Source organism: Lacerta agilis, chromosome 2, assembly GCF_009819535.1.
Source record: "Lacerta agilis isolate rLacAgi1 chromosome 2, rLacAgi1.pri, whole genome shotgun sequence".
NCBI classification, from domain to species: Eukaryota; Metazoa; Chordata; class Lepidosauria; order Squamata; family Lacertidae; genus Lacerta; species Lacerta agilis.
In genome coordinates this window covers 69,851,350-69,866,491 of record NC_046313.1, presented here as the reverse complement: position 1 = coordinate 69,866,491, position 15,142 = coordinate 69,851,350, and the positions used below count along the sequence as shown (strand labels likewise).

The following is a 15,142-nucleotide window of genomic DNA, read 5'->3' as shown; positions in this document are numbered from 1 at the left end:
AGCGAAAGGAAAGTCCAATGCTGTAAAGAAAAGTATTGCATAGGAACCTGGAATGTAAGAACCATGAACCTTGGAAAGCTGGATGTGATAAAAAATGAGATGGCAAGAATAAACATTGACATCCTAGGCATCAGTGAACTAAAATGGACAGGAATGGGCGAATTCAGTTCGGATGACTATCATATCTACTACTGTGGGCAGGAATCCCGTAAAAGAAATGGAGTGGCCCTCATAGTCAACAAAAGAGTGGCGAAAGCTGTACTGGGATACAATTTCAAAAATGATAGAATGATCTCGATACGAATCCAAGGCAGACCTTTTAACATCACAGTAATCCAAGTTTATGCACCAACTACCAGTGCTGAAGAAACTGAAATTGATCAATTCTATGAAGACTTACAACACCTTATAGAAATGACACCAAAGAAGGATGTTCTTCTCATTATAGGGGATTGGAATGCTAAAGTAGGGAGTCAAGAGATAAAAGGAACAACTAGCAAGTTTGGCCTTGGAGTTCAAAATGAAGCAGGGCAAAGGCTAATAGAGTTCTGTCAAGAGAACAAGCTGGTCATCACAAACACTCTTTTCCAACAACACAAGAGACGACTCTACACATGGACATCACCAGATGGGCAACATCGAAATCAGATTGATTATATTCTCTGCAGCCAAAGATGGAGAAGCTCTATACACTCAGCAAAAACAAGACCTGGAGCTGACTGTGGCTCAGATCATCAGCTTCTTATAGCAAAATTCCAGCTTAAACTGAAGAAAGTAGGAAAAACCACTGGGCCAGTAAGATACAATCTAAATCAAATTCCTTATGAATACACAGTTGAAGTGAAGAACAGGTTTAAGGATTTAGATTTGGTGGATAGAGTGCCTGAAGAACTGTGGATGGAGGCTCGTAACATTATACAGGAGACAGCAACGAAAACCATCCCAATGAAAAAGAAATGCAAGAAAGCAAAGTGGCTGTCCAATGAGGCCTTACAAATAGCGGGGGAGAGAAGGCAAGCAAAATGCGAGGGAGATCATGAAAGATACAGGAAATTGAATGCAGATTTCCAAAGAATAGCAAGGAGAGATAAGAGGGCCTTTCTAAACGAGCAATGCAAAGAAATAGAGGAAAATAACAGAATGGGAAAAACCAGAGATTTGTTCAAGAAAATTGGAGATATGAAAGGAACATTTTGTACAAAGATTACCACAATTAAGGACAAAAGTGGAAAGGACCTAACAGAAGCAGAAGACATCAAGAAGAGGTGGCAAGAATACACAGAGGAATTATACCAGAAAGATATGGAGGTCTCATACACCCCAGGTAATGTGGTTGCTGACCTTGAGCCAGACATCCTGGAGAGTGAAGTCAAATGGGCCTTAGAAAGCCTCGCTAACAACAAGGCCAGTGGAAGTGATGATATTCCAGCTGAACTATTTAAAATTTTAAAAGATGATGCTGTTAAGGTGCTACACTCAATATGCCAGCAAGTTTGGAAAACTCAGCAGTGGCCAGAGGATTGGAGAAGATCAGTCTACATCCCAATCCCAAAGAAGGGCAGTGCCAAAGAATGCTCCAACTACCGCACAATTGCACTCATTTCACACGCTAGCAAGGTTATGCTTAAAATTCTACAAGGCAGGCTTAAGCAGTATGTGGACCGAGAACTCCCAGAAGTGCAAGCTGGATTTCGAAGGGGCAGAGGAACCAGAGACCAAATTGCAAACATGCGCTGGATTATGGAGAAAGCTAGAGAGTTCCAGAAAAACATCTACTTCTGCTTCATTGACTACGCAAAAGCATTTGACTGTGTCGACCACAGCAAACTATGGCAAGTTCTTAAAGAAATGGGAGTGCCGGATCACCTCATTTGTCTCCTGAGAAATCTCTATGTGGGACAAGAAGCTACAGTTAGAACTGGATATGGAACAACTGATTGGTTCAAAATTGGGAAAGGAGTACGACAAGGCTGTATATTGTCTCCCTGCTTATTTAACTTATATGCAGAATTCATCATGCGAAAGGCTGGGCTGGATGAATCCCCAACCGGAATTAAGATTGCCGGAAAAAATATCAACAACCTCAGATATGCTGATGATACTACCCTGATGGCAGATAGTGAGGAGGAATTAAAGAACCTTTTAATGAGGGTGAAAGAGGAGAGCGCTAAATATGGTCTGAAGCTCAACATCAAAAAAACTAAGATCATGGCCACTGGTCCCATCACCTCCTGGCAAATAGAAGGGGAAGAAATGGAGGCAGTGAGAGATTTCACTTTCTTGGGTTCCATGATCACTGCAGATGGTGACAGCAGTCACGAAATTAGAAGACGCCTGCTTCTTGGGAGAAAAGCAATGACAAACCTAGACAACATCTTAAAAAGCAAAGACATCACCTTGCCGACAAAGGTCCGTATAGTTAAAGCTATGGTTTTCCCAGTAGTAATGTATGGAAGTGAGAGCTGGACCATAAAGAAGGCTGATCGCCGAAGAATTGATGCTTTTGAATTATGGTGCTGGAGGAGACTCTTGAGAGTCCCATGGACTGCAAGAAGATCAAACCTATCCATTCTCAAAGAAATCAGCCCTGAGTGCTCACTAGAAGGACAGATCCTGAAGTTGAGGCTCCAGTACTTTGGCCACCTCATGAGAAGAGAAGACTCCCTAGAAAAGACCCTGATGTTGGGAAAGATGGAGGGCACAAGGAGAAGGGGACGACAGAAGATGAGATGGTTGGACAGTGTTCTCGAAGCTACTAACATGAGTTTGGCCAAACTGCGGGAGGCAGTGAAGGATAGGCGTGCCTGGCGTGCTCTGGTCCATGGGGTCACGAAGAGTCGGACACGACTGAACGACTGAACAACAACAACAACAACAACAACAAACCCTGTTTTTACAAGGTGTAGTTATAATTTCAGCCCTGCATGTTTTTGGTACTTCCCCACTGCTGCTCTGCAAGGTATCCAGAGTTCTTCTTAATTTTAAGAGAGATGTTGTCTTTTGGAGCCAAAATGCTAAGAGTTGTATCAGAGCTTAGTAGTTTCTCTTCCTGCTTTTTTGCTAGCTGTTTTGCTGTCTTCCACTGCCAATGTAGAAAGCTTAGCTACTGCATTGCCTAGGGATGATTATGTAGTGTAGAGCTAAACTGGAAAGGAAGAAGAGATAAGACATCACAAAATAGAGGAGCTGTGTATTGTGAGGTGGGTTCCCTGCCGCTTGCTGCACAAATCTTTGGAGCTGTGCCAATTCTTCTAGCTCTTAATTTGCCATTTGGACTGCCAGGGATGAGAAATGGGGACTACCAGTGTTTCTGAAACTTGAAAAAAAAAGTGTTCTGTCTGGAATCACTCTTGGTCTTCTTCCATCAAGTAGGCCTTGGGTGGATGAATGGTTCCTAGTACTGTATGGCTCCCTTAGTTGAAGCCCCCCCCCCCAACTAACCTCTGTCTAGCTTTAAGGTACAGGATTTCCCCGTCTTGCTTTATTCACTATCTACAGTTGGAGGTATTTGGGGTCAGGGGAGTAGGTCAGTAAAATTGCCAGCTTCAGGAGAGAGGCAAGTGCTGATGCTTCTTCCACCTTAGATCTTTCACATCCCTTGGAGACACCTGCCTCTAAGAGCATCATGTCAGTGGCCAAGATCAACCTTTTCCATAGTTCAGCTATTGACACGCAACCTGGAAACTGGATAATGTTCTGTCTGTGGAGGGAGGTACGGGTCTTGGCCATGACCACCGTTCTGTTTAAATGGTTGCATCAAGTATCCAGTGCCAATTGGAAGCAAATTCTTTGCCTTAGAAAACTGCCCTGTTCTCAAGAGTGTGGGATAGCTGGTTACTAAGTAATACTGGAAAGGTACTCTCCACATGTTCAGGGCATTCTCAGCAGAGCCGTGTCTTAGCATCCAACTTGTTCTGGAGTGAAGCTCAGTTTGTGTGGTGCTCCCATAGTGGCAATAGTTGGTGTGGCCACTCTCCCGCAATGGTAGATCCAGCCACTCTTGCCTGTCAGTTTTGCTGAACGTGCATAATGCAGTGTAGTTAAGTGGCTGAGGCAGAGTGGGGGGCTTGTTGGCAAAAAGGGATGGGCCTATGCATGTGGCTTACCTGACTTCTGCCAATAATTCCTTCCTTTGTAGCACGACATGGTCATGTTTTACAGGGCTGTGATGAAAGTGATCAAGAAAAACCCAGGTCCTACCACCTTTCCTATAATAGCATGCTGTGGGTTAAATGGTTCTGAATGGTCCCATCCTTTTTATCATCTGCTAGAATGGAAAGGTAGCTAATGTAGGTAGCCTTGCAAAGAGATCCAAATTATTTATAAATACAACTATTTGAGGAACTTGATATGGATAACTGCAGGTGAGTCTAAAATCCCTCTTAGAGCAGAGACCAGGTGGTCATCTTAAGCAAGAGATGCACTCACTTGTGACAAGTTGTTCTAGTCCACAATCATTTTCAATGCACAGTAATTCAAGGCTTCTTTTCCTTTCACCCACGTCATTCTCATCGGGAAAATTGAGGCATTGTGCTTGGCGCAGCACGATAAGACTTTTGTGAGGGTTATTGTCATCTGAACTGTTTGATTATGGACCTTAATTGCTTGTTACTTGTCAGTGGATGTTTTCTTCTCTAGAATGGCGACTTTGAATACTTAAGACTTTGCCTTTCTGAAAGGAAAACGGTATAGCACCTCTAAAGGGTGGGCCTGAATGTCCGCAGCAGAGTGGGATGCTGTGAGGCCTGAGGGCCACGTGCAGCTCTTGAGACCTTTTGGGGCAGCCTCTGGCAACATTTGACGCCCCTTCCCACAGCTCTCATGCTGCCTTCCCAAAGCTGGATAAATGAGGCACTGAGTTTTGGGAAGAAGGAGGTGTGAGGCCTCCAACCCAAGGTCCTAGAGTCCTCCTGCCTCCTTTCCAAACCTTGTTTAGCTGGCCTTTGAAGGTGGCGCAAGGACTGGGAGCAGGGGGCTGTCAATTTTTGGGCTCCCCCCCCCCCCGGTGCATGACAAGGCAGTGTGCAGCCCAAGGTTTTGTGTCAAAGTACTCTTGTGTCCCACTTGCTATGCCCCCCCCCCCCCGACATACACTCTTCTATTGTGCATGTGGTATGTGCTCTGAACCACCACAGGCAACATGCGGCTAATAATGTGCTGACAAAAAATTACATTGTTTCACAATTCATAAAAACAAACAAGTAATGCGTTCATAAAAGTCACAAATAATAAGAGTCAAATAGATAGGCCATAAATGAAAATAGTAGGTGTGGTCAGTCACTATTGAAGAACCCTATGAGGGAGGCAAAATGCCTTTGCAGTCAGTCTCCTGCAAATATGTGGTGATAGGAGCTCGCAGCCGATAACAGCAGAACAGTTTTTCCTGGATAGATGAACTGTTTCAAGGATGATTCTTCATCAGCTGACAATAAAATAAAACCCATTGCATTCAAATACAGTACAGAAATTGAAATGACATTCCTGCATACAAACACCCAATAATAAATAATAAATGCATACCAAATAAACTGTCCCCACAGGTACGTAAATTAGCAGTTGATCAGCAATCACTTAACAGTGTAGTAAGCTGATACTGTTGGCAGAACTCTAATGGCATTATAAAGGCTATCCACAGGTGTACTTAATACAATTTCAGGAAATTTAAAGATACAGTATCCAAAATCTAACACAGTATTCCAGCGACTAGCTCACTGTGGATCACTTGGTACACACAATTAACTATTACTTTTAAAAACTGAACAGATTTATCGCGTAGCAGAGTTTCAGTATGAAGGCATGCCCGACACATTTAACAGAAGTGAAGCTAGTAGTGTAGGACTTTTGAAAAATGTAATTGGTTTAGTATTAATTTATTAATTATGAGTGTGTGTGTTTTTTGGGGGGTGGGGTGGGGGAATAAAAGGTTAGCCTTAAGTTTGCCTTGTCCGGGAGTATCAGATGCTGTCGTATATCAGATGAAGCTATTTGTCTGGATAGCTCAGTACTGTCTGCGCAGGTTGGCAGTCACTCTCCAGGGTATCAGGCAGAAAGAGCTCTTTTACCTTTACCTGGTCCTTCTAACTGGAGATGCTGCCTGAGACTGAACCTTCTCCAGGCAGAACAGGCACACTCTGTTTTTGGGCTAAGGGTCACTACCCAGGGGCGTTCCTAGACCCTTGGCTGCCCGGGGCGGGAAGCCAAGAGGCACCCCTGGGGGCGGGGGCATCGTGGCATGTGCGTGCATCATGTCATGACGCACGCACACGCGGCGACGCCCCGCCCCCGGGGGATGCCGGGCGCGGGCTTTGGGAGCCTCTGCGGGCTGCAAAGAATCCCGAAGCCGCTGCTATAGCACAAAGGGGTGCCAGGCTGCGACTTCGGGGCTCTCTGCAGCCCGCAGAGACTCCCGAAGCCGCCGCCCGGGCCCTCTCGGGGGAGCGCAAGTGGGGCAGGGAGAGGGGTGGGTCAGCGAAGAGGGGTGTCACCCCTCTTCGCTGGCCTGCCCCTCTCCTTGCCCCGGCTCCGCAAGCCAGCCAGCGGCGCGAAAAGCTGCTGGAGGGCGGGGGCTATTTTCGGCGCTGCCAGGGCAGAGCCGCAGGGGTGGCCAGCGAGAGGGGTGACACCCCGACTCACTGGCGGCCCCTGCGGCTCCACCCCGGCAGTGCCGAAAATAGCCTAAAAAGAATTCGAAAAAAAAGAAAAAAAAAAAAGAAGCCCAGTGGGCGGGGCCACCCCGATGTGTCACCCCCAGCAGGGGTGCTGCCTGAGGCCCCCCCGCCCCCTCTGCCCCCCCCCCCTGCGATGCCCCTGTCACTACCTAAACCTGCTGCCTAGAATAAAGGCAATACGTGTGTTACATATCGAAACAACTTTTGCAACTTACTGTAGATAAGTGGTTACTGTTTTAACTGGCTAAAGCTGTAGAATGGCAATAACTGTGTTTTATCTCTTCACCCCAATTTGGCACCTATGACAAATTGTTTGCTGTGTTGCGTGTGTCCCATCTATCCATGTCTTCTGGGTCTGCATAGAAGCCTATGGTAAGAATCTTGCTTAATGTGTACTAATATGCCTAGTCAGTTCTGCGTCTTGCTTTTGATGACCCATGAGGAATTTGCATGTATACTTGGATTTTGAAAGCTAAAGGGGGAAAAAAGCCACTAAAATATTTTTGTCTGGAGCACATTCTATAATGTGCAAATGAACTCAAACTTGGTGTGGGGCGAGGAAAGGATTAGGGATAAGGTAGAGTTGTGAAGGTTTGCAGGGGGTGGGGGGGACTGTTTCTCTCCCCCACCCATCCCCATTTTTTCCCTGGGTATTCATGCCTCCACAACAAGGTTTGGGAAAGACACAGGAAGGAAAGTAACAATAAGTTTCTTGTTTAGTATTGAAAAAGCAGTAAGACTATTCAGAGAGGGCATAGTTTTATTTAATACATTTCTACCTCACCTTTTAGGGCAGCCATTAAGATGAACATACATTGTGATTAAATGAAGGATAACAAACTTTATAGGAAATTCAGTTCATTTATTGCATAATAGTAAAAACACCATCTGTGAAGGAACTCCATTTATATTTTATGTATAGATATATACAGGCTGGTACACACAGATGTGTATGTCTGTAAAAGCAGAATAATTGGTTTTACTGGCTGCAGATGGTTTGGATGTAGCAATAAACCATGGTTTACAGTTACATTCATGAACTTCGGGCTTACATGCTCTCCCTCTCACCTCTCTTTCTCCAGCATCGTTGCAAGGCCATTGGAAGCTTTCAGTTCTGTTTTCAGTTAACCACAGTATTCCCCAACTTTGGGTTCCCTGATGTTGGACTGCAGCTTCCATCATCCCTGACCCTTGACCAAGCTGGCTGAGGAGATAGAGGTTATACTCCAACAACAACTGGGAACTGATGGTTGAGGAACGATGGTTTACTGTTATGTTTGAATCCTAGCCTGTAGTTGATCTTAACTATGGTTTATTGAAACACAAGGTTTGGATTCGATTTGTTTCAGGAAACTCTAGTTAAGACTAATCACAATTTGTTGAGGTTTGGACATAACATTTAATGGCCACTCACTGAAAGTAGAAGCAAAAGTGTTTGTCTCTTCTGAACCTGAGGCCAAATATTAAGTGGGGGAGGATGGGGAGATAACATGCCTAAACCCGTGGCTCACCTAGGCTTCTTCGTGTGAGAGTCACCCGTAGTTTATCATGCACTGGCCAGCATATATTATCTCTTCTCCCCCAATATATGATACCTATTAAGGGGGATTTTATTGCATCCCTTAATTAAAGAACTTAAATTCGGAAGTGACAAAAATTATCCTAAATGGGTAGGAATAAAATTAAATATAAGCCCTATACCATATTTTATTCAGGCTACTGTATCCATAATAATACGCAATATATCATTTTTCAAATAGGAACCAAAATATTCTTATCTCTGGGCTTTTGTGCTTTGATGAACATTGTGTTGGCTCCAGGGCTCCAGAAATGTTGGGCATGGAATTATTTTTTACAAGCACCAGCAGCTGAAAATGCATTTCCAGAAGAGTAGCAGTATTAGTCTCTTACAGCCAAAGAAGTCAGAAGAAGTAAATTCGATATCGATGGGCCCAGGCACACTTGGCACTAACAGGCTGGGTCTCAGTTTGCACAAGATTGCATGTGAGAGAATTATTGTTTGTGTGGGCTTACCTAACGTAGACCACAAATGAAGCCAGGTGAAATTATGGTCAGATGTGTTGAGGAGCTTCTGTTCCGTTGTTGTATGTTCCATCTGCTGTTAAGAATGTTATGTCTTCACTAGAGTTCTCAAGAGACTAAAAGGGTGGAAAATGATGCTTTATAAAATAAGAGTCACATTCTCATAAAAATAGTTTAGCTTTTCTGCAGCAGAGAACAGTTAAGTTATAGAAGGAATATAGACTCAGTATTTACAGAATAATTTAAAGCCCAAGTTAATGGAGGGAAACATAAATTAGGATAAAGGAAGAGGTCATGGTAGAAAGGGAATTGATTTTCCTGAAACTTGGTATTTTTCAGGAGCTGTTTGACTAGAGAAACTCTCGCAAGGTGACTTTATGTACATACTATGGGTTGAATGCAGAGTTACTCATACATTGTAGACTAGTTGAAACCAAAGCAAAATAAAATAAAAAATTCCTTCCAGTAGCACCTTAGAGACCAACTAAGTTAGTTCTTGGTATGAGCTTTCGTGTGCATGCTCATACCAAGAACTAACTTAGTTGGTCTCTAAGGTGCTACTTGAAGGAATTTTTTTATTTTATTTTGTTTTGACTGTGGCAGACCAACATGGCTACCTACCTGTAGTTGAAACCAGTGAGACTTAAAAAGCTATACTTTACAAACTTAAGTTTCATTGATTTTAGTGGGCTTATGTCTGGATCCAACTCTATGTCTGGATCCAACTCTGTGTCTGGATCCAACTCTATGCTGCTATAGGGTCTAGAAGAAACGTAAAGGAACTATGAAGACTTCTTATTCAGATGTATTGGGCAGGAAATGTTTGGGAGTGCTTGGGAGATGTACTATACAACATGTTATTTGTCGCCTATTGATCAAAAGCCAGATTTTTTTTTTTTTAAGCCAGATTTTTATTAGTACAGTACAACTTGTGGTTTACCTGTAGGCCTAGGAAGATAAGTTTCTCTCCAAAGAGGCATCCCTCTCCTCTTCCAAGACATGGATTCTAAAACATTTTCTTCTACGAGCCAGTATTGTTGGGATGCATTTCTAGTCTGAGGTGTTCCCTTTGGTTAATAATTTTGTGATTAGGACATGCTGTTTTTTGCCTTGTGAGATGGTCAGTTGTATGGAGCAAAGTATAGGAATATAATAGTGTGGGGATATCTGCTTTCTTTTCATCACCTGAGGCATGCTTTTCTTTACAAATGCATTCCTGATTCTTGTGTTCTTGAGGATTCAGGATGCAATATTACTGGATGGGAGGTCCTTGACTCAACCCTGTTTCTCTGCAAGCTGAAAAAGACTTGGCCAGGTGTTCTTCCACAGAGGGTGCCAGGCAAATTCTTAACCAGACAAGGGTGTGTTTCACTGAGAAACTTGTAAGCTTGTTTAATCGGAATCTCCTTTCTTGTAACATCAGAACGAACTTTCTGGTAGTAAGAGCTGTTCAACATTGGAACTGTCTCCCTCAGGAGTTTGTGGACTCTCCTTTCTTTGAGGTTTTTAAGCAGAGGTTGGATGTCCATCTGTCATGGATGCTTTAGCTGAGATTCCTGCATTGCAGGGGGTTGGACTAGATGACCCTTGGGGTCCCTTCCAACTCTACAGTACTATGATTCTAGTGTGCATTTGTTGAAGGCTTGTGAGATTTGAATATATGCTATAAATAAATCTTAAAGAACTAATAATCACTATTTGCAGTCATTGACTGTACATTACTGGATTGTGCTTCGAGTATGAGTTTTGGAATACATAATACCGATCTCTTCAGTATGCAGTCTTGAAGAAGGTGCGTGCTTAACAGGGTGAAATGAAACTTCAGGTGTGAATCTTTTAATTACAATAGCCAGCAATTTACACTTATTTTTCTTAGGTGGTTGCAGCTTCAGGCGGATTGCAAACAAAGCAAGCAAGCAGGAGACCCTTGCTTCCTGGGCTCTGGAGGCTTTTGTTAGATCTCACAAGGCCATATGAAACAACCTTTTCAAAATAATATATATATTTTTATTAAGAATAACATGCAACGGCGGAAACAGTTTTTCAAGCTTTGCTTCCAGGGCTGTGGGATGGTCACACAAGGCCTCTGGGGTGCTCCAATGAAATTTTGCACGGCTGTCTCATGAGATCTTGAATGGCCCTGATCTTGAAAGATTTCAAATGGCAGGGTGATTTTGGGTGTCATTCTGACTTTGCACAATGTTGCCTTTGCATGTGGACCACCCAGAATGTACGTTGTGGGCCTACTATATTCTAACAAGTCCTGATGATCTTGTTGAGAAGAAGTGGCATTGGGAACCTAGTTCTAGGAACCCTTATCTCTGTTAGCAATTAATCTTAGCAAACGGGTGGCATTCAGTTTGTGTGCATGTGGATTGTCTTTTCTTCTCATCAGTGGGAACTAGCCATGTGTGGAAAGCAAAAGAAATTTGTTAGTGCCTATCTCTAGTATGGTTACTTTCCTCATTAGGACAGAACGGAGATCAACGATGACAAAACCCACACTCCGGATCACCCTCTCATTCACAAAACCTATCTCTTATTGTTTCACCTTGAATGGGATTGATGTTATGTAGGGCAAAACCAGATTAAGCTCCTTATGTTCTTTGCCAGATATCCTGTTCTGTGTTGTCTTTTCTGAATTGCAAATAACAGCTTTTAAAATATTGTACTGACTAGTTCAAGGTAGTCAGGCTTCTGTTGAATTGAGAAGCACATACAAAGGCCATGTGGTGCTAGCTAATAACCTTTTGCTCGCGTAACCATTGAAGAGGGCTGTTGTTCAAGAGGAGCCAATGGCAGCACACTTATCTCTGTTACGTTGCTTTCTTTCAGCCTGTTCAGTTTTTGTTCATTCTAATGGGTTTTCTTGATATCTCTTCAGGAGGAGGAGGAACAGGAAGAAGATGACGATGAGGATGAGGATGACACAGATGACCTTGACGAGCTGGACACCGACCAGCTTCTAGAGGCTGATCTGGAGGAAGAGGAAAACAACGAGAATGCGGGAGAGGATGGAGAAAACGACTTCTCGCCTTCTGACGATGAGGAGCTGGCCAACCTGCTTGAAGAGGGAGATGAAGGAGAGGATGAAGACTCTGACGCTGATGAGGAAGTTGAGCTGATCCTCGGTGATAGTAAGTATATATAAGGAGAAATTAATTCTTTGGGGGATTCCAAAGGGTTAAAAGGTCCAGGGCAGACCAAAGATACCAATCTGAAGAAGTGTGCATGCACACAAAAGCTTTTACCCAGAACAAACATAGTTGGCCTCTAAGGTGCTACAGGTTAAAGGTAGTGTACGCACTGCACTGCCTAGTGTGCGGGTCAGATTCTTTGGTCCCAGATCCCTGAATTAATTTTAACTAACTCTCATAGGACAACTCCTCAGCTCATGTGACAAGCCTACAGGTTGTTACTGACTGCATGATGTTTGTAGCGTACATGTGCCTTAATTTTTTTTTTTAACCTATGCTACTAAACTGGAACCCTGTCCAGGTTCCCAGGCACCTGGAAGTGGCTGTTTGAAGATGTGTGGTGTGGATGTGGCTCACACTTTACGTATTTGTTGGTGATCCCGCAGTAACCAGGTTTGCCATGTAATTGTGAAGTTTCCCATTGTTTTCCTGAGAGCATCAACTGTAAATTGTTGGTGAATGAGAATTGCTGAGGTGCTCTAGCAGTGGAGCTATGGGAGAGCCTGGGGCATAGTTTTTCCAGTGGTGTGTAGTTGTCAGTTAGTGGGACTTATTTCCATGTAAACATGCTACAGGCTCAAGCTGCAGTAATCCCCCAATCAATACTCCACGCAGCATGGCAGAAGCAAGTCAAATATAGCCAACGCTATATTTGGTTCCTTTAGCCTGCCTGTCCCTGGCTTTGTAAAATTAAGCATGCAGCTACACAAGAGTTCCCAGAGGCTTGAAAGCAGCATGAGCCAGCAGGTTGTGTTGCTGCCTGACCGTCGTCTGTTTGAAGTTGCTGCATCCGCCCCGTACTGCCCCCCTTCTCTCCCCCCCTCATCCTTTTGGATCTCCTGTTTCAAATGATGTCTCCAGTCCAGCTGACCTACTGCAGCTCTTTCTCTCTAAAAACATTTTCTTGAAGATCAAAAAGGGATGGGGATTGAGAGGTGCAAGCGATGGAGCTTGAAAGTGGAGGGAAATAGGGTTATTTGGAAAGTGTCAGGAGCAGGTGTGTGAGAAGACAGTACTGGATTGGATAGTTTGTGCTTTGGATAACAAACTTTGTTCCATCTGTATGGAACAGTGGCAATGGGGATTAATCTTACAGGGGAGCCATGCTAATGACCTGAAAACAGCCCCCCCCCCAAAATCCTCACTGATGCTTGTGGCTGTTTGTTAAGGGGACAGATAACTGTTGCTCAGTGAAGTGGGTAGGCATTCAGTACATGCTCAGAGGTGGCTTATTTATTAATACAGCCTGTATTCTAGGATTTAACACTGGTAAACTGAGACACAAATTAAGCACAGGGCGGGCATGGGCATCTGATGGAAGGGAGTTAAATGCCTTTTCATGTGTGTGCTGAGGACATGGGTGGTGATGGTGGAGTGGACTTCTACATTGCAGGGATAGAGTGTTTCTTTTGTATAGAAAGAAGATGCAACAGTGCTTTAAAAAGAGGGTAGGAGGGGGAAAAGGGGGGAAAGGGAAGAGATCGATAGACATAGACAGTGAGAGAAGGTGATCAGGCTTCCTGAAAGCTGTGTCACCTGTCCTGGAATCCTCTTTCCTGCCCTTGGATTGCATGTTTCTCATTGCAGGCAGCAGTTCCTCAGTTCTGAGGGAAATGCAGTCTGCTCATTCTCAGAGGCACTTTGTGCATTACGTCACAGCAAGAAAGTTAATCTTTATGTTGGAGCAAAATTCTTAAATTTCATAACTGGGTGCGTGTAATCTTGGAAATTTAAGGTAGTCTTGGTGGGGGCAAGCTATGGGTGTGTGTGGGGTGGGAGAGGCTTCCCTTCAGTGAAATCGCTGGAACCTTTGCTGTTAATTTCAGCAGAGGCAGGACATCGGATGCCTGGAAGGTGACTTGTTGCTGGGACTGTTTGAGAAGACAACCCTCTGTCCCAGTCTGGTCCCATTTCCATTCATCCTGAGCTAAAATGCTTTTGCTAGCAGACTCATGTGTGCTCTTCTCTTGTTTTGTTGTAGTGCAGCCCTGCTTCTCTGCAATCAGGCACATGAACCTGGGGGCAAGCACCCTGTCAGGTCTCCAGCAATTTTCTTGTATATTTGTCAGTCCTCTATGTTCTTAATGGTGGTAGGTATTTTGTCCACATCCCACCAGGACATGTTGCAGAGCTCTAATTAAAAGATGGATTGTATCTAAAAAGATGCTGTGGAATTGTTGTGCATTACTGGGGGAAATAAGCCCATTAGAGGGTTCTGGATTGCAGCTGGGGAAAAAGTAGCCTGTGCATTCCAGCAAAAGCTAGTGATGCCAGAAGGGAGCATTACTGAAAGTATTTATTTTTTAATAATTTCATTGCATGGTTACCCTGCCTCTTCTCACATCTAGGCAGCTTCCTTCCAAAGTCTCACAATATGCAAACACAAATAAACAGCTCCACCTTCCTGTTGTCTCAGTTCTCATGCAGAACATGTGGCTCTGTGGATCTGCCTGTTCCATATCACAGGTCCTCCCAGTTGCTTCTGTCTAGCATCTGCCGTGCAAAATAAGTATTTGGCTGACATTGCTCTTCTGGGGACTTTTTAGTGTGAAGCATCAAGAAAAACATGGGAGGTGGTGGAGGAGGAAGCCCTTTCAAGAAGGGGTGGTGGTGGTGGGGAAATGTGACGTTGGTGGGGGCATTTTGAGAGGAGTGTGTGGAAGCAGAGGGCAGGCATTGATAACATGCAGGAATAGATTGGCATATTTTCACTTCGGGAGGATAAGTATGTATTCTGCATAGTAAGCAGATGACACACGCTAGAATGCTCACCTCATGCTGATGCCACTTGGTTGCTGAACGTTTAAAGATATTTAAGTGCTCCTATTCATCTATTATGACCCTCAAATGAAGGTCAGACATCATCTTCCTTTAGCAAAAAGGCATCCAATCTTTTTCCTTGGGATTGGTTTGCAGCCTGGTTGTCTTTTATGGGGGCGCACTAGCCAGCTAAACTGTGTTTGCTGTTTCTAGTCCTCATTTTGATGACTTTTATCCAGCATTAGCTGTGAGCCGGGTTTAAGTCCATTTCACACATGCCCTCTCAATAACTCTTTATGTATGGATTTGATTAGTTGGGTGGAATGGAAGAGAGGGAGAGAGTATGAGAGAGAGAGAGAAATAACAATACATTGCATTCATTATTCAGATGAAGGAAAATACTGGATTCTAAAAGTTTGTGATTAGATCTTAAAAGTGCAGATCATGTAAGCTGCAAACACATTTACAGTGCAA

At 43.8% G+C, this 15,142-nt stretch overlaps 1 protein-coding gene across 7 annotated transcripts in view; it reads left to right on the top strand.

The window, feature by feature from the left end:
* DCAF1 (DDB1 and CUL4 associated factor 1) overlaps positions 1–15,142 on the top strand; it is a 57,553-nt gene that overhangs the window by 39,687 nt on the left and 2,724 nt on the right. For 4 of the 7 annotated variants that reach the window (XM_033140630.1, XM_033140628.1, XM_033140636.1 and 1 more), the window contains 3 exons: positions 7,032–7,040; positions 11,596–11,848; positions 13,890–14,137. In XM_033140630.1, coding sequence (XP_032996521.1) covers positions 7,032–7,040; positions 11,596–11,848; positions 13,890–13,993 — 366 coding nt within the window. In that variant the 3' untranslated portion in view covers positions 13,994–14,137. Of the gene's footprint in view, positions 1–7,031; positions 7,041–11,595; positions 11,849–13,889; positions 14,138–15,142 lie in introns of those variants that run through there. The other 3 variants (XM_033140632.1, XM_033140631.1, XM_033140633.1) reach the window with 3 other exon arrangements.